This window comes from Geotrypetes seraphini, chromosome 8 (assembly GCF_902459505.1).
Source record: "Geotrypetes seraphini chromosome 8, aGeoSer1.1, whole genome shotgun sequence".
Lineage (NCBI taxonomy): Eukaryota > Metazoa > Chordata > Amphibia > Gymnophiona > Dermophiidae > Geotrypetes > Geotrypetes seraphini.
In genome coordinates, this window is record NC_047091.1 from 88859923 (window position 1) to 88880228 (window position 20306).

Below are 20306 nucleotides of genomic sequence, written 5' to 3' on the forward strand. Positions count from 1 at the left end.
CTAGAGTGACTTAGGAGGAAGGAATGGCCTAGTGGTTAGAGCTATAGCCTCAACACCCTGAGGTTGTGGGTTCAAGCCCCGCACTTCTCCTTGCAAGTCACTCAATCCTCCATTGCCCCAGGTTCATTAGATAAATTGTGAGCCTACAGGGACAGATAGGGACAAATGACTGAGTACCTGAATGTAAACCACTTAGACAATTAATAGGCAGTATATAAATAACTAAAATAAATAATACTTATGCAGTACTGTACAAAAATTACAAAGACCAGGGGACATTCGATGAAGTTACAGGGAAATACTTTTAAAACCAATAGGAGGAAATATTTTTTCACTCAGAGAATAGTTAAGCTCTGGAACGCGTTGCCAGAGGATGTGGCAAGAGCAGATAGCGTAGCTGGTTTTAAGAAAGGTTTAGACAAGTTCCTGGAGGAAAAGTCCATAGTCTGTTATTGAAAAAGACATGGGGGAAGCCATTGCTTACCCTGGATTGGTAGCATGGAATGTTGCTACTCCTTGGGTACTAGTGACCTGGCTTGGCCACCGTGAGAACGGGCTACTGGGCTTGATGGACCATTGGTCTCACCCAGTAAGGCTGTTCTTATGTTCAACTATGTCCCTGTCCTAGGTGCTACCTGAGACAATGGGAAATAAAATGACTTGCTCATGGTCACCAGGATTGCTAGTGGCAGAAAAGGATTTGAACCTTGGCTTCCCTTAGAACATTGCTCTAACCAGTATGCCAGTTCTTCTCTCAGATAAAGTTACCAACAGGGACAGCTCACCTGTCAATCAAAAAGACAGCAGTGGTGGGGGACGGGTGTTGTCTTGGTGGGGGCGTCGGGACTCGGCACCTCTTTGCTCCCCCCATGCCATGCTCGCTCCCTCCCTTCCCCCCTTCCCATACCTCTTTAAATCTTCACCAGCACGAGTAACTTCTCCTGCCTGCTGCTTGCGCCAGCCTGGCTCCCCTCTGATTTTAAGATATATGGGGAAGGAAGGGAGGGCGCAAGGGTAGTGGGGGGTGGGAAAGGAGCAGGGTGGGGGCAGAGAGGAAGGTGCAGGGGTTATGCCACCGCCCCAGGAGCCTCCTGCCCTCACTACACCATTGTATACAGGAAAAAAAATCATCTACAGAAGGGAGAGATAGTCAGTTTATATTACTGCAGAGGGGAAACTATCATCCAGTGACACTGAGGGGCATTTTTGATAGGACATCTATGACACACTTTGGACATCTGGAGAAAAACGTCCAAAAATTGGGTCCATTTTTTAAACCCATAAGACGTCTTTATCTTTTTTTTTTTTTTTTAATGGCCCAGCTAGATGTGTAATTTTTAAAAATTTTTTTTCTCATAAAAAAAAAACACACATCCAAATTAAAATCGTCCAAAACAAGTCATTTGTATGTTAAAGAGGTCAGCATTTTTAATGACTGGCCACACAGACATACCAGCAGAGCAGTGAGGCACCTTAAGAGGAATGGCTGTGAACTTCACATTAAGGATGCTGGGTACACATCTCACCATAACCTCCATACATTATATAGTGAGCCCTCCAAAACTCCCCCGAAACCTACTGTACCCACCTGTCTGCTACCCCAATAGCCCTCATGCTCACACTTTCCACCACAACTGTACTAGTTAGGGTGGCATATGGGTCTGGGTCCCCTTCTCTGCAGTCCACTGCACTGCCAATCAGGCTACTCCAGAGACCTGCTAAGACTGGCCATAGTATCTGCAGCTATCATGTGTACTATTTCATGCAAGTATTTGGGGGGTGGGAGTGGGTCAGTGAACACTGGGGGGAGTATGCGGGAGCCATATTTTCATCCCTCCAGTGGTCATCTGGTCAGTTTTCTTTTTGGCCCTTATTCATTTTCAGAACAGGTCTAGCCCAAAACGTCCAACTGGATGTTTTGTAAAATGCTTGATTATCGCTGTAAAATGTTAAGCCTGTCCTAAATCCGCCCAAAACATGCCTCTAATACGCCTCCTTAAGAATTAGATGCATTGGTGACAAAATGACCAGAAAGACATTCAAAAATGCTGTCTCAATTTATTCCTCAGTTAGAATACACATTTTTGTGGATATCTTTTATTTCATGAGTAAATCAAAGAAAACTTTTGTTGTATACCTGCAATTATATCACTTTCTTTTCCAGAGATAAATAAAAAAAAAAAAAAAAGATTTGACATCGATATGTGAACATTTCTTAAGAAAGAACTGAATATTTCATGGGGTGTCCTAATTTTTTCACATGACTGTATATATACAAGCAAGCAAAGATGTTCAGCCCTTCCCCACCCAGCTCCCTTGACTCTGTGGTCAACCAGCATTGTTTTTCATGTCTTTTCTAAGAATTCCCAACTGTGTCAAAGATAAAAATAAATGGGCCTTTTCAGTCTTTCTGCTCTTTGAACCCTGTCCTGCCGTTGACTGCCAGCATGGTGGCATTTCCATAGGCCAGCTAAAGTCTATTCAGTCAATGACAATGAAATGAGATAGCAGATAGGTAGGGATTGGCACCTACCTACCTGCTATCTCATTTTGTGCTATATAACCCCATGAGGATAACCAGGAATTGTAACCTATTTGCTTACCCAAAGATTTTAGGCTGTAAACTTAGGTCTTATTTAGACAGGATGCTTGCATTTCAAGCAAGCAAACAACAGACCTGGTTGAGTAACTATATCAGCGGAGCCATGCTGTGCTATGGCGCTTTCAGAAAATAAATTAAGACAGTATTATTTTATAAATGTATCTCTTAATATGTGCTTTTATTCTTAACACAATAAATTTTACTGTATCAATTTAAATTTTAATGTCGTTTTAAATAATAGGCTGTATTCTTATCATTATTATTTTGTATTTCATTGATTGTCCAGTTTTTCTCTTTTGTGGAAACCGCCAATAATTCTTTTGATTAAGGCGGTATAGAAAAATAAAGTTATGTTATGTATGTTAATGTTATCACATTCCTGCAGCCATGCCTCAAACTCTATTTGCAAATTTTTTTAAATTTATATAGCCAAGGGTTTGTTAAAATCCCTTTTCTGCCTAAATGTGGCCTTTTTTTTTTTTTTTTTTTAAAGGAGAATCTGAATTCAAGCATCATCTTGAGACAGTGAGGCATTTGGGCTGATTGACTCCTCATTATCTTTTGGCAGTCAGATTGTTATGTTGATTAAGGAAATGTTTGCTTTAGGTCCACCCAATCATTAGACATGACTGAGCAGTTTCCTAGGGCAGCAGCTCCTGGTAGGCAGCAAATACTGTGTTGCCCCGACAATAAAGCAGTATCTTATACTCATTTGGGGCCCAAAAAAGGCACTAGGTCTTATTTTCGGGGTATGCACATTATCATTTCTCTCCCTCTCCTTCACCCCAATTCTTCCTCTTTCTCCCCCACATGTGCAGCATCTTTCCTCCCATCCCTCATGCAGCAGAGCCCTTGCCCAGCTTCTATCCATCCTTCCCTCCCTCCCATCCCTTGTGCAGCAGAACTCTTGAGCACCCTCCCCTGCGCAGCCGAACCCCTGTTGACCTTCCATCCTTCCCACCGATCGCGAGCAAGCCCAACCTTCAACTGAAGCAGCGTCGGACCGGCAGCACTCTAAACAGGCTGCTTGGCCTTGTCCATCAGGGATTTCACTCTGTTGCGTTACTGATGATGTCATCAGTAACGTGGCAGAGTGAAATCCCTGACGGACAAGGCCGAAGCAGCCTGTTTTAGAGTGCTGCCGGCCCGACGCTGCTTCGGTTGAAAGTAGAGGTCAGCGGGGAGGGAAGGATGGAGGGTCAGCATGGGTTCAGCTGCAAGGTTGAGGGAGGGGGGGCCGGGTTGAAGAGTTGCTAGCGAATCCCGGGACTAGGGCTTATTTTCGGGGTAGGTCTTATTTTGGGGGAAACACGGTAGTAGCTGCAGTCAAAGCAAACAGTAGATTCTGATAGCCACATAAACTAAAAGAATGACCAATATACAGTATAATTTTATCAAACTGAAGGGCAGGCAATTTTCGAATAGCCAATATCAGGGTAAATAACTTTTAGAAACTGTCCTCATTATTTTTGTGTATACATCATACACAGTTCAATATTTATTTATTTTATTTCTTATACAAGGGGCTGCTGAAAAGTTCTCAGCCCAACCAACAAAATTGGGGCAGACTCCATAAAGGGCTATACACTTAGTTCAGCAATTTTCCACTTTTTTCGTTCTATATTTTTCTGACAGAACGAAAAAAGTGTAAAAATCACTGGACTGAAGCCAGGATTCTCAAAAATCCGTGTTAAAAAGCAACGGTCTGCTAACACAGCCTTATTGATAGCAAATGTCATTTTACTATAATTATTGTTAAACAAAATTGTAAGCTTTATGTCATGGTGTACCTGCTGTACATGTACCTCTTTGTAAAGGAAGGAAGGAAGGAAGGAAATATTTTATTTTACATTATTGTGTAGTTTTATGAAATGAAAATAAATTTGTTAATGGAAATTCCTGAGTTGCTTCCCCTGTTTCCTGGGCCTGCAATATCCCACAGAGGAGTGGGGGTGGGGCATTTAAGGCTGTGTACACAGCCCTTCAGCACAAGCTGACTGCACACTTGGATGTAAACATGAACCTTGCTTTACTCCCTAGGGCTGGCTGCTTTATTTCAGGCTCACAGGAATGCTCAACCCCTCCCCTGCATTGTGATATTCAAGCCAGGGAGCCCCATCCTTCACATGAAGCAAGTTAATGCCAAGGTTGCATCATGTCTTATGAGGCCTGAACATGGCCTTCTGCCTGCTGTATTATCAATCATAACCAGGGAAGCCCGGTTCAAATCCCACTTCTGCTCCTTATGATTTTGAGCAAATCACTTTACTCTCTGTTGGTTCAAGAACTCTCTGTTGTTTCAAGTAAAAACTGAGATTGTAAACTCACCATGGACAGAAAAATACCTACTGTACCTAAATGTAACTCACCTGGAGCTACTACTGACAAAGATATAGGATTAATTCAAATAAATAATATGTTATGCTTTAAACAGTATATTCTAGAGAAACTGATGTACAATAAAGTAAGTCCACAGAATGGAGTCTAGGGTCTTCTTCTAACCATCCCCACATATAAAGTAAGGGTTGCTAGGTGTAGAGTTACCATATGGCTTCAGAAAAGGAGGACAGATTGAGATATCCGGATTTTACTTCCATTGCTTTCAATGGAAATAAAACCCAGATGCCTTTATCTGTCTTCCTTATTCCCATTGTTTCAATGGGAGTAAAACCCGGATGTCTCAATCTGTCCTCCTTTTTCTGGAGCCATATGACAACCCTATGTAGGAGGGACTTTGAGGACAGTGGGTTCAAATAAATCACATAGACAAGGCATTTTTTTCAGCTATCAGTAAGCGCTAAGTACAGCCCTCCAGTTTGGCACCCCTAAACTAGTCTGGTTTTATCTGTCTACATTGGAGGAAGTACATGCAAAAATACATCCCAGGCATATTCATTACAAGTTTGAAAACATGGTTTGCATGTTAAAAAAAGCTTATGACATATGGGCCACTGCTAATAGCAAATTTTTTAAAAGCTTCTGTTGGAGTTTAAAAATCCAAAAAGGAAATGGTCTTTAAGCTTTTGGAAGGTCCTTCTTACCAATTCTCCCCATTCATAAACCTTAGTAAATCAAAGTTGCTGCTGCACTGATCCTTATGAGAGCCCTTTGCAGGCATCACAGTTGCAACTAAAATGGGACCTTAAGTCAGGGAAAAGCAGTGCCCCTTGAGACACCAAGGGCCAGATTCTGAAAATGGTGTTGTAATCAGTGGCTGCCTGCAAAAATGGTACCGGTCATGTATCAATCATGTTATGGCGCTGTTTGCAGAATCGCAGCTAATGTCAAAGGTAGGTACCAGAAATGTAGGGCACAGTTTTGAAGGACTACCATACTCACCCCGCATATAGGTCACCCCTCTGCTTAGGCCGCACCCATGTATAGACCGCAGAAAAGGGCAGCCTATGTTTAAAAAAAAAAAAAGGAAGATAAGCCGCCTCATGGTATTAGCCGCGGCTTATCTTTCAGTACCTTCCCTGCCTTTTACATTCATCCCCCCCACCCTTGGTACCTTTTTAGGAAGCGGTGCAGGGCAGCTGCAATCTCTTCGGCATCAGGCCTGCCAATGCAGTGTCCTCAACAATGAAGTAACATGATCGTATTTATTTTTACCAAAAATCAATTTGGCAGCCATGTTCTGAATAAACTGTAATCTCTTCAAATTACTTAAGCTGATATAAAGAGAATTGGCATAGTCCAGATAAGCTAATATAATAGCCTGGACCAATATAGCAAAGTGATGTTGATGAAAAAAATGACAAACCCTCCTTAGCATCCGTAAACTAAAAAAAACAAACATTTTTAAGATATGTTATTAATTTGGTTAGTCAAAGAAAGGGTGGAATCCAAAACAAACCCAAGGATTCTAGAAGAGAATTCAATCTTATAAAAGGGGGCAGGAAATGTATAGTAGGACCAAACCATAAAAGTTTGGTTTTGGTGGCATTTAAATTTCATACTCACAAAGGAAGCCCAATCTTGAAGTCTTGAAATACAAGAATTGATATCTACTGTTAAATTCGACAATGATGGATCAACATCAAGTATGATGAAAATATCAGCATACGTAAAAATGATTTCAATGTTGTCATATATATATATATATATATTAAATAATATGGGAGCCTTGATGGATAAGAACTGTGCGAGTCCCAGAAGTATCAGGTACTCTAACATTTTCATTTGCAAGGTCAAGATAAAACATTTATCTACCCGTACTCTTATTCCAGGTCCACTTGAGAGACCTTTGCTTTCTTTAAGTAAAGGTCCAGCTTTATCTCCTTTTGCCAATATGGACTCAGGGGCCTCTTTAAGTTCAGGGGATTGTCAGATCCCCCTCCATCTCTCCTATTCCTTCCATATGCACTCCCATTGATAGCCAGTCCCGTGATGGGAGAGAAATGGCATTTAATCAGTCAGATTCCCCTCAACAGTCAACTTTATTGGTTTTGAAAACAGTGGAGTTTCCTAAGGAATCTATCTCTGAGGAAACAGATCCATCAAAAATGACTTTGGTGTCTGGAAGATTGTGAAATAAACTGAATCAGTGCTATAAAGTCCAATACAAGGAGGCAAGCATTTTAAAATGCATTCTTCATCTATTGAGAAATGCCTTGTCCTACAAGCAATCCCTTGGAACAGCACACTAATAGTAATTACTGTTAGTGCACTGTTGCAAAAAAAATTACAGCAATTTTCTGTGTTTTCAATAATTACATTATTTCCCTGCTTTTGAAAATTATTTTCCCCTTTTCTTTTTTTTGACTTCGTCTTACAAGCAGGCAGCTTTCTCTCCCGTGAACTTGGGTACAGAGGCAAAGAGTAGCAGAAAAAAAGCTAGAATGAAGTTGAGGGCCGCCAGAGGCCTTCAGGGGCCACCATTGATCCCCAGGCCTTGCATTGAAGAACACTGACCTAGGGTGTCAGAGATTCTTGAGTTGGCCCTGCAATCAGTGTTGTAGTAAAGGGGGGGGTGACCCTGGGCGCCATCTAGATGGGGGAACTAGCATCTCTCTGCCCCCCACAACATGCCTATGCCCTCCCTTCCCCCACCCCTGTACCTCTCTACATCTTTGCCAGAATGAACTTCTTCAGCCTGCTGCTTGCACCGGCCTGGCTTCCCTCTGAAATAACTTCCTGGTCACAGGGCCAGGAAGTGACTTCAGAGGTAAAGCCAACTCCGGCTCGAGCAGCAGACTAAAGAAGCTGCTTGCGCTGATGAATAGTTAGAGGTACAGGAGTGGGTGAAGGGAGGGCGTGAGCAGGGATGGAGAGGAGGGTGTGGGGAGCAGCACCACCCTCACTATACCACTGCCTGCAATCATATCAATACAGCACAAACTGCTTAAGGCAAACTTTTATTTTTGGGGGGAGGGGGGTACACTCAACCACCATAGGCTATGAGCATCAATGACTTGCTTGTCTTAACTCAAAGTGTTGCAGGCTAGGAGCCTCACTGTTGCTAGGTTAAGCCTAAGGCTCTAATCTTGGATCAAATGTCTACCATCAGTGTCCTAAATTTCTCTAAATGAAAAGTTCCACCTGAATGATGAGTTTCAGTTTTGGCTCTTGGGCTTTCCTTTCTAGAGTCCCGCCTGGCCTGATGCTATTTAACAATGACTTTTGTAAGTAGGGGAAAGGTTAAAATTCAGTAGCCTGGGAACCTGAAGGCAGGGGCTCCGACAGCCTTCCCGAGCAGATTGTCATAGCCTTGAAATGACAAGAAGTAATATTGTTTTCTTTAAGAAATGTTGCCTTTCACCCACTTGGCTTAGGAAACAGACCAGCTGGCTGAGAGGACTCTTTCTCCTCTTTGGGATACTGTACATGCTTCTTTGCCAAGTTTAACTTCACATTATTTGGGCTTTTATTCCTTAAACCAAAAATATAATGAACTCTGTAAATGTTAAAATAAAAAATTTTAATCTTGCATATTAACAGCTGTGATTGTATGCATACTTCTGGGCGCTCTGGCTCTGGAGAGGAGTATGGAGTTCATTCACCAAATCCACCAAGAGAACCCCAGATAATTATCATTTCTTAAATTTCAAGTATAAGGCTCAGGGAGACAAGCTTCCAAATTGCCTTCTGCACCAATAGCCATAGAGTAAAGTGATGTAACCTTTCTTTATTTCCGCAGCAACCTGGTGGCATTTGCCCAGTCATGTCTCACTGATGTGGGGTATACAAGTTAAGACAAGTTTAATCCCAAATAAATTCTAGGGTTTAACCGGACAGGAGAGGCTCCTAAATAGTTAAATCATACTGACTAGGCCAGATGCAGATATTTAGAGACATTTATCCGGAGAGTGTGGTTGAATACGTGCTCTGTACGCAGCTGTACTCTCCAGTGTGTGCTGGGACAGTCTGGGAGCAAGATCAGGGTGGAGCAGTAGAGGGGTGTAATCTGCAGGGGGCAGCAGGTACAAGTCAGGCTGCCTTGCTAGGCAGCCTAGATGGACCATATAGATCTTTATCTAATGTCATTTACTGTATTACTATTCGCAAACCTAATTCTATGCTTAGCGAACAAATGCATAGTAAATGACAGCAGATAAAGACCTGAATGGCGTCAATTATTTACATAATTTAATAATTAGCTGATAACTGGTGCTAGCAACCAATTATTAGCTAAAATTGGTGTTAATTGGCTCCAATATCTACTGGAAATATCCTCTTTCAGAAACATCAAATACAAAAGTGTCAGGAAAAAAATGTTCTTGGCGATTGCTCTAATGTGGTGGAACTTCCTTCCAAGGGAATTAAAACTAGAAAAGGACACCAAAAAGTTAAAGAAATAAATAAAGGCCTAGATTCAGTAACCTGTCTGATCCGTGACTGATTCATAAATAGGGGCGATGCAAATGAGGGTGATCGTAGGCATGCGCCCCCCCCTCCCCCAACAGATCGCTGAAGCATTAGCAGACCATCTTCTTATCTTCTTTGCCTGTAGATGGCTATTATGCGTGTAATTACCGATACAGAATTCATGATTATTGCTCAGCATACTGGCACCTAATTCTGGGCGACCTGTAAGAGAATTATTTGGAGCCATGAAACTTACAAGTTATTCCACACTTTTTGTTTCATTTCATATCACTGAAATGAAGTGTCAAGAAAAATGTGGAATGGCTTTGAAAATGTTATCGCTTTAGCTGCCAGTTCAGCTGAGGTTTTAGCATTTCAGATCAGCTTTTCCCTTCCCTCAAAGTTTGCTACTGGCCAGTTCACAGCTTTCAGTCTGAATAAATGCACAAAATCCCCTGGCCTTTACAATCTCTCCTGCTTTCTCCTTCTCAGCCCTCAGTCGAAATGCTTGGAACAGGAAAACAGATTCCTTGCTTCTCTTCCCGCACAAATAAAATGCCAGCGCATGGAATTCCCACCTCCAAGGACTGAACTTTCCTCTACTTGGCAGTAGGCCAGACTCCTGAGCGCCTGCACGCCTCAGACCTCCTCCTTACTTTGTAAGTGATTGGACCTTTGGCCTCAAAAGCAGCTGGAGAAGGTCTTTACCTCTCACACACTTGGCTAGCTGCCAGCAGCCTCTGACGTCTGCTCCCTGGGTGTAAAGAAGACTATTGTCTGGGAAGCTCTGCCTCCCCCCCCCCCCCAGTCATCTCAGGCTGCGTTACATCAGACTGGTACAGACTGTGTTCTAGCATCTTTACCCCCAGAGCAGCAGGTTGATTTTTTTAATCAGCATTGCAACATAGAAAAGTGATAGCAAACAAAGACCTTATGGCCCCTTTATACCAACTACTGAGCTCTTCATCCCATTCTTCTCCCTTATACTGTAGATCAGGGGTGTCCAACCTTTTGGCTTCCCTGGGCCGCATTGGCCAAAAAAAAAAAATGTTTCTGGGGCCACGCAAACACTGCAGCAACACAGAGGAGGGAGTCGGCAAGACGGTAAACACCCAGGGGCAGCAGAGGAAAACACTGCATCGTCTTCAACTGGGGCCACACAAAATACATCACAGGGCCGCAGGTTGGACAGCCCTGCTGTAGATCCTCTATGCTCGTCTCATGCTTTCAGATATCACCCTTAGATGACTCCCTAGTCTATTTCCCTTCACCTTCAACCTTATTCTGGGCTAACAGGAAGCAGAGATACAGTAGAATCTCAGCTAACTGGCATTCAATTAATCAGCACTCTCAACCAACAGGTAAAAAAATTGCTGCCCCCCCTCCCAAAAAAAAAAGTCTCCCTCGCTCCTCAGACAACCTCCAAACAACCCCCGATGCGGCAGAAGAAAGGCCCTGCTGGAGCTGGCCAGAAGAAGCCTGTTTACGGCGCTTCTTCTGTTCACCGGCTGCCGCTACTGCGTCAGTAAGGGAGGGAGGGGTATTCTCAGGATCAGCTGATGCCGCTGCTTCGGGGCAAAGGGGGGTTGTCAGGATTGGCTGCCACTGCTGCCTTGCGCCCAGAGGGAGGGAGGCAGGGGTGGGGGCTTGCCAGGACCGGCTCTGCTGCTTCGGGGACTGGAGGGAGGGATGTTAGGATTGGCTGCCTGCTGCTACAGTATTTTTACAGTAATTTTCAAGCAACCAGAAAAACAGTTATCCAGCATCCACCAATCCCTATATGGCTGCCAGATAGCTGAGAGTCTACTGTACCTCCTGGCAAAGCGACCACAAAAGCGCCATCTTTAAATAAACTTTGTAATTTTAGAAAAGATGTACCACTATGCAGATACCAAAAAAAGCCCAAAAAAGGAGGGTTTCATTCTGAGTTCAAACCAGTCCTTGCCCCGTGTTCTTATTTGTTAGCAAGAGATTGATTTGTCCCTGGTCCTAATATCATCATTTCCTCAGAGGTGGTCAGGTGATACGATGGAACCCCGCTCCAGACCCTAAAGGTTCTCTGTCTCATTGGAAAGGCTGAAGGAACTGACCTTAATTCAGAGGATTGATCCAGGGACTCAACCTATGCACAATTTGGGGCTGGCCAGAAATATTTCACCCAGTAGCAGAGTTGGCTATGAAGCTGCCAGGAGTTCCTTCTGGAACACTCTGTGAGAAGAAGGCTGGCTTCAAGGGACCTCTGCTCATCTTTTAACCTAATTGGCTATGTAGTGGTACCACTATGACCAGTGGCCCAGAATCAAGTCGAAAACTTATTTCTGCATAACTTTTAGCTGGTTCTCAGTATACATGGCACTGCTAAAAAGGAGGTATTATGACTACCAGGTTTTTTTATTACCAAGGACATAGCCAGGAATCAAATTTTAAAGGTGCCCAGGGGTGGATGAGAGAAGAGGGATGCATTTTATCAAGTTTATTAGTTTCTGGATATACTGTCAAATCAAACATATCTAAATTTTACCTTTGCTGGCGGGATAACGCCAGGTGATGAGATTCGCTATCTGGAGCTGCCCCAGTACTGCCTCAGGAGTGAAGAAATCGATAGCCTCCTTTTCAGCCAGCAACGGCATCATTCTTGCACATGCTCAGTTCATGCACGAGCTGAGCATGTGTGAGGAGTACCGGTGTTGACAGCTGGAAAGGAGGCCACTGACTTCTTCATTGCTGAGGCAGAACTGGGACAATTCTGGGCAGTGGATCTCATCGCCTGGCAGGGATTGAGCACCCTCACACCCACTCAATGGGTATCTAGGGTAGTGAAAGGGGTACGAGCCCAAACTGCCCCTCCCCCAACCCTGTGGCAATACCATTGCTTCTTTACACTGGCACACATAGATAACTGTATTAAATTCAGATATATACATTTATTTCCTAATGGCATAAAACAGTGTACAATCTAAAAATAAATAGTACAAACAAGTCATATAAAATAACATATGAAATATCAATAAATAAGTCCCTAAAAATATAAGGCCCGATATTCAAAACCACATATCTGGACATCTGGTCCTGCGATATAGACCAATGGTCTTAAACTCGTGGCCTGCCAGGTACTATTTTGAGGCCCTCACTGCTGTAACCTCACATAAGCGCCTTCCTGCGTCTGTACCGATTGTAAGGTGGAGTGGAGAGGACAATCAGAAGCAATTAAGGAAAGATTTATAAACCATAACGAGTTTTACCTCATGCAAAATTGTCATTTCTTTAATAAGACATTCATTATTTTTTTTTGCTTCCCTCCAAGTACCAACAAATCCAGAATGAAGAACACAAGGTCACTGAAGTGCAAAGACTGTAAGAATAATGCAACACGTGGTGATTTGGGGAAGACTGAACCAGGCAGTGTGATCCTACAAAACCAGTGAACATCACTATGGACTGCTAAGGGGCACTGCTGTTTTGATCATTCTGTTGCCTGGCCTGAGAGAGAGATGCACGGATAGACAGCAGGTTATCAGGGAAGAGGTAGATCTGGATTTAAAAATTAGTTTGGTACACCCTCTCCCTCGTAGTATTAGTTGCGTTGATAAACATTTATAAACAAAGCCCTGCCAGTGAACACCTTTCTCTAGTTCAGAAGCCAGAACTTTGATTTATAAAATGACAATTGTACAGAATATTGTTTCTTTTTATACTTTAATAAAATAAGTTTAGTATAAAACTGTTTGAGGCTTGTGTGGATGGCATCAGGTGGTTTGCGGGGATGGGGCCCGAGCTTGACGGGACGGGGACAAATATTTTCCCCGTGTCATTCTCTAGTTCACAGCTCTGTTGATCCATTCAAACAGAGCAGCGACACTGGTCCCATTCAAAGTGGTCATGTGTAAAGCAGTGCACCCCGCCATGCCATCTCTGCAGCTGAGTTAGAGTAATGGTTCTCAAACCAGTCCTCATGACATACTCAGCTATTCAGGCCGTCAGGATTCCCGCAATGATTATGCATGAGATAGATTTGCATACAATGGAGGTAATGCAGCAAACTAATATCACACATATTCATTGTGGATATCCTGAAAACCTGACTGACTGGGTATGACCTGAGTAAAGTCATGGAAAGCATAGAATAATCCACGGTACTCACTCTGTGTGGGCTCAGTGCTGACGCTCTGATTTTCAGAGATGCCTTTACTTTGTTTCTTCAGTATTGCCCTCCAGGTCTGGCCCTGTGTCTTGTCCTGAATCTGGAACAGAAAAGATGGTAAGTGGTCCTGGCAGAGAGGCAGCAGAATTTTAGGAGCTTCAAATAATTTCAACCCTTCACTTGACTGATGCCCAAGCCAGTTTCTCTTATGGAACCAAACATGTGGCAACTCAGTAATGCACTTCACTGGCTCCCTAATTGTCTTAGCATACAATTCAAGCTCCTATTGCTGACCTACAAGTGTGTTCATTCTGCTGCCCCTCAATATCTCTCCTCTCTTTATACACCTCCCAGAGAACTCCGTTCCTCAGATAAGCTGCTCTTAGCTGTACCCTTTCTCCTCCACTGCCAATTCTAGACTTCGTGCCTTTCATCTAGCTAAATTTCCTGAGTTTGTTCATCTAGCCCCTTCCCTTGTTTAAAAGCAGACTGAAAATTCACCTTTTTGAAATAGCATTCAATCCATAACCTCACACCACCCTGCCTACCAACTCAGCCAAAAGATTAACCATTTTGTGCACAAAAGAGCAGGATTTGGGAGCAATAGTATGTGATGATCTTAAGGTGGCCAAACAGGTCGAAAAGGTGATGGTGGAAGCTAGAAGAATGCTAGGGTGCAGTAGAAAAAGGAGGTATTGATATCCCTGTATAAGACTCTAGTGGGACCTCATTTAGAATATTATGTACAATATTATGTAATATGTGTAATATCTACTGTTCTTTCATTTGTAGGACACTGTTTTTGATTAAAAATCAATAAATTATAAAAAAAAAAGATTATGTACAAAGGAAGCAAAGTGAGCCTGGTCTTCAGACAAGCCATACTTTAATAGCTCTTTGGGAAGGATGATATAGAAAATGAATTAAATAAATAAATATTCCCTGATGTCTAGTGGCACCCTTTCCCCTCTCTTAACTCTATCCAACCTATCTACAAATTTAACAAAGAAAAAAACAAATCCCTGGTACCTAGTGGGAACCTCTTTACTCGACTCTCCTTCCAGGCCCCAGACTCTGTACCTCTAAATGAGGCAGGAGTGATGCCCACTTGCTTCTGCCTCCAGCACCGTCATCCTCAAAATAGCAGCGCCCTGCTCTGTGCACTGCATTCTGGGATACACCACATCTGGCAGGGTGTCGCCATTTACAGATGATGGCACCCAAAGGCAGGAGTGAACGGGCTTCACGTCTGCCTTCTGAAAAGAACAGGGCCTGGCGAGGGGAGACTCCCACTAGCCACCAGGGTCTTTTCTTGCTAGTTGGGGGGGGGGGGGGAGCAGGGGGAAGGGATGAAACTATCCACCAGGGATCTGGTTTAGGGCTTGAGACAGGTTATTTTGCAACAGCTCAGGCACTGTTAGGAAAGGTGACAGTTACAAATGGACTGGGGATTACTCTTGCAAAGCTTCCTGCCATCAGCCTTCACCCAGTCTATCCAATTAGTTCTAGGCACTGGCATACAATCCTTCAGTATGACTCAGAAATCACTGTCAATACCTTCAACCTCAACTACCAAACAATAGAGTCATTGAGATCCTAAATACTAATTATCGCCTAAACACAAAACTAATGAGCACACAAAGAAAAGACAAAGGTTTTATTCCCATCTATCTTCCACCTCCTGTACCCTAAAATACCAAGAGGCTCTGCTTCCTGTGATAAATTCAAAGGGCTAGGTTTGCGACCCAATTCACTAAACTGTGTACCGATCTGATTCTGATCCGTACATGCAAATGAGAGGAAACAGCATGCAAAGTAGGCAGGGATGCAACTCACAAAAAAAAAGGGCTGACCGATCCAAAAACAAGCAACTGCTGAGGACCAGTCGCTTGTGCAAAAACCCTGCTCTCAGCCCTGATTCTCCTGCCTTTTGCCGACCCCTATACTCTCCTGCTCTGCCTCCCTTCCCTGCAGCACGAGCCACGAGTTAAAACTACGGGCTCGTGAGTAAAAAATAAACAACAAAATAAAAAAGCACATATTGCAAACACATGCGTAGACCATCTACAGGCAAAGTAGATGGTCTGTGCATGTGCCGGGATCACTCTTCAGCGATCTGTGCGGTCGGTTGGGGGGCGTGCTAAGGATAGATAATTATGAGTAATAAACGGTTCAAAATAAATAGGACTTGCATTTTTGCACACTTAATTTAAATAATTATTTTTAATTATGATTATTAATTGGGTTGAGTTAAAATGCAGTTTTTCAGGATGTCAATTTATGTGAATCTATGCTATTGTATGTATTAATTTTATAATTTATATTATATAGTGCTCCTTGCTGGAACCCTTGAAAAAGCCAGTTTGGCGAAACGGGTCCCGTCGGGCATTTGAGCTTTGGAGCAAGAGAAAATACTTTTGAATAAAGAAAGATGAAGAATTATACAAGTTGGTGTGTTCTTCTTTTTTGATGGTTGTATCCTGTTGAGTGAGGATTTTGCACCGTTTGGAATTGTTCTATTTACCTCACTTCCTATCTTCAAGACTAACCTCGTATTGTTTACAGACTTAAAGATCTCAATATATACTCTTTGGAGGAAAGGCAGGAGAGGTGTCCCGACCACTTTGCAAATCACTTGGCAACCCTGACCTGATTCACTAACCTTACTCCCGATCAGAGTCCGATCCGATCATGCAAATGAAGGGGAATGGCATGCAAATACAGGCAGGCAGCGATTCACTAAAAAAAAAAAAAAAATGAGGAACACCGACTGGGCTGACCGATCAAAAAAATAAGCAACTGCTGAGGACCAGTCGCTCAGGTCCTTTCCAACTGCCCTGCTCTCTGCCGTGATTCTCGGCTCTTGCCACCCTGCTCTCTGCCCCGACTCCCCCGCAGTGCAAACCCACGGAAGTGGGTTAACCCTTTCAGGACCAAGGGACATATTTGTCCCATAACTTTAAAATCCTATAAATTTTGATTGGGATAGTCTACAGTTCTAAATTTGATATGTACGGATTCCATATGATACTGCCTTTATGTAAACAAACTGGTTCCGACATTCATTCATTAGCGTCGTTGCCAGATTGACGAGAAGATTCACTTGCCACACTGTCCATAAGCCAGAAGTTTGATTTTTTTTTTTTTAAAATAATGATATTTCACAAAAAAAAATCAATTTTTTGGCATCTGCAAGCCCTTTTTACCATAAAAATGTCGTCAAAACCACAAAAATTGGCCTACGATCCTTATGGTCCTGAAAGGGTTAAAACCACAGGCTTGCGAAGTAAAAAAAAAAAAAAAAAGTTTCCAGCTCTGCCGGGCACAGAGTGCCAGCATATGCGCAGATCATCTACAGGCAAAGAAGATGGTCTGCGCATGCGTTGGGAATCGCTGGAGAGCGATCTGTGCAGTCTGTTGAGGGCGTGATTCCGATCACCCTCATTTGCATGAGGATGCTTCGTGAATCAGTCCCCCGGCCACGGATCGGATTCGGGACTTTACTGAATCTAGCCCTATGTCTGCATAGACAAATTAAAAGATGAGGTGCAATCCAGGACTAGTAGACTCTCAAAACGGTTCTCTCAAGTACAAAAACCCAGTATCAGAACTCTGGGCCCTGTTTGCATAATATAGGGAGAAACTAAAGGGAGAAAGGACAAAGTGGCACAAGAAGAAAGGGAGAGGGCCGATGCCTTAGAGTGCTACACAGCAGAGAACTCCAGGCAGCCCTTCCAAACCCGATGGGCTTCAGCCATACCCCCCTCCAACCACGATTCTCAGGTTGTGGGTTCTGGGAAATCACCCTCCCTGCCGCGTAGAGAATGAAAACGGGGAAAAATTTGCCCCTGTCCCTGCAGGGTCTCAATGTCCTTGTCCCGACCCCATGCGTTCTGTCCTTGTCCCCGTCTCATTCCTGCAAGCTCTGCCTTAAACGCACAAGCCTTGAACTCTTATGATTTGAGTGTTAAAGTTTTGTACAGATGAGGACAGAGCTTGCAGGAATGGGGCAGGGACAGAGCTCGTGGTGATAAAGAGATCCCATGGAGATGGGGAAAATTTGTCCACTGTGCCATCCTCTGCGGCAGAGGTGGGAAGCCCCATTCTCTTTCTCCCCCCACCACCCAGCATTGGATCCACACAATGAACTTACTTTGCTTTGAAGGCTTTTAATCTGCAGGTTCTGCTTGTCCAGACTGTACTGCTGCAGCTTAACCTGACCCAGAAGCTCGTCGATTCTTTTGCTCTGGGCCACTATTAAGGACTGGAAAAAAAACAAAACAAAAAGGCACAAGATGAGATCTTTTCATCCCCCAACTCTGTTAGGCTGGACAGCAGCTGCCCCCCTATTTCAGCCCATCTTCTACCTACAAACTCCTCTAACTCAACAGTAAAATATGTTCACCCCACCTTCACCAGAAGACTCATTGAAACTAATACTGAAGGTTCCCTCTAGAATCCTTATTAGTCAGATGTGTCTAAAAATACATCATAAGAGGCAAAGTTCAATCCCTACAAACACCATGGGATAAACCAGACACCCTTGATCCTTGGTCCAACCCTACAGAGACTGGATCAGACATGTGCCCTAACTCCAGATTCCTTCCCATACATCCTTAGTGGTCAGAGGACATGGACATGTGCCTGACTTCTGTTCTCGTCCTGCACGTCCCACACGGACGGACGTGCAGCTTCCCCTCCCCCTTTAGATGCTCAGAGGCTACCTGCAGATTGGGTTTCTCAATCCTGTAGGTCTAGGAGTTTGTATGCACTGTGGTGTGTGTGGGGGAGGGGGGTGTCAGTGGTGCTTAAATGCTTCAAGTCAGCTGCAGGTAGGACTAGCATCCTGATTGCTGGATGGAGGGACAGACATTCAACCCGAAATACAGACTTGATCATCCTTTTATAAAACAAAGGATTTGCACAACTATAGCCCCTACTTACACCGTCATCCTATATACAATGTGGCAAAAACTATAGCCTCACTTCCACTACAAATACCTACAGCCGATTAAATCATTTTGAATCATATAAATATAGATTTTAGTGCTGGACGGTAACAAGACTGCTGCTGAATATAGACTAAACGAGAAAGTGCAATTATTGGATGCAATATACACATAAAGATTTTTTTAAACCTGGACATTTCTGGACTTTTTCTTATTTCCTTTTTTTTTTTTTTTTAAGGGAGTGGAGAAAAGGAATTAGCAAGCATGAGAGATGCTTCCCATACAGAGATCCCAAAGCTTTTTTTTCTTCTCCTGCACTCACCCTTGTAAAGAGCTTACTCTGCACTAAGCATAGCTGCCCACTTTTCAAAATCGTGGACCCCCTTCCTTGTCTGGATACAGCAGAGGAATTTTGTGTGGCCGACTATCCTGCTGTCCACGGAGAACCTACGTTACAGGTAAGTAACTACACTTTACTGAATACCGGAGTGGTAAAAGAATCCACACAGAGCTGCCACTGAGGACTCTAAAGAGCAAGACAGCTCTGCAGGGCTGCATCAGTGACAACTTTTGATAGTATCCTCTACCAAACACAGCTCATAACATTTTTTTTTTTTAAACCTATACCGCAAAAGCCTTTGCGTTCCATGCGGTTTACAAAAGAGATGACCATTGTCAGTGGAGCTAGGACAGACAGAGCACTGGCATCCACGAGTTAACAATAGTTTCATATCAATCAGCTACTTTGGAGGGATTACAAGAATTTCGAGAGCAGATGGGCTTAAATGCATATATGAGGCCAATATTCTAACCATTTGGCCCTGATCAATATTGGGGGTACCATGCTTTGCACTGGCTGTTAAGATCGTCTTACCTGCATCCTGCTCCAGTCCTCGGCGGGAGGAGGAGGAGGAGGGGACGAGGCTCTTCTCCCGATCCGACTCTCAATGCTCTGCAGCCGCTGCTCCAGGCTCTCCCTGCCCCGAGTCGCCTCCAGCCCCCGCACCTCGCCCCGCAGCGCCCGGCCCTCCCGCTGCAGCTCGCCCAACGAGGCGTTGTGGCGGCCCAGCTGAGCCGCGATCTCGCGCAGCTGCCCCTTGGTCTTGTCCACGTGCTCCTTGAGCCCGTGGCCGAGCTGCAGCAGCCCGTGGGCGATGACGTTCACATCGTCCCACGAGGCGAACTGCACTTTCCTCTCTTTGCCCGCAGGGCTGCTGCTGCTGCCGCCGCCGCCCCCGCTTCTCCTCTCCGAGAGGAAGGCGCGCGCCAGGGAGCTGCAGAGCACCACCAGGGTCACATAGGACCACCGCATCTTTCCTCGCAAGAAGCCCCGGGTTCTCTTCCGCAAGCTCTGACCACTTCTCGGGAGCTCTGCCTGCTCCGCGGAGTTGCTCTTCAGAGCCCAACAACCTGCCCGTAGCAGCCAATCACTTCCTTTTATAGAGTGTGTCAGGCCGTCGCACGTGGCTCTTCCCCGCCCCTGCCTTGACATAAAGACTGTGGGGGGAGGGGAGGGGCACCGCACGAGTCGCTGCCAGGGGCAGTCTCTAGTTGCTTCCTTACAGTAAAACTAGGCTATTTCCAGTCACAACACAAGCTCTGGCTTCCCTTTCTGTTACTTCTGCCAGCAGAATTACTTCATACCCCTGGAGCTGTCCCCCCTAGTAACTTGAAACATTTAAAAAGAACTACAACTCGGGACTCAAAAGACCTTATAGGGGAGAGCTGGGGGGGGGGGGTGATGGGGATTAAAAAAAAAAAGATTATTTCATTTTTTTAGTTCAAATAATTTTTATTAAGAAAATTT

The 20306-nt window shown here is 44.1% G+C and overlaps 1 protein-coding gene across 1 annotated transcript in view; it reads right to left on the minus strand.

The window, feature by feature from the left end:
• ANGPTL4 (angiopoietin like 4) overlaps positions 1 to 19895 on the minus strand; it is a 33181-nt gene extending 13286 nt beyond the window's left edge. The window contains exons 1-3 of the mRNA XM_033955923.1: positions 19374 to 19895; positions 17704 to 17814; positions 13551 to 13650 (exon numbers count right to left, since the gene is read on the minus strand). Of these exons, the coding sequence (XP_033811814.1) occupies positions 13551 to 13650; positions 17704 to 17814; positions 19374 to 19811 (649 nt within the window). The 5' untranslated portion in view covers positions 19812 to 19895. The remainder of the gene's footprint in view (positions 1 to 13550; positions 13651 to 17703; positions 17815 to 19373) is intronic.
• Positions 19896 to 20306: the final 411 nt, after the last annotated feature.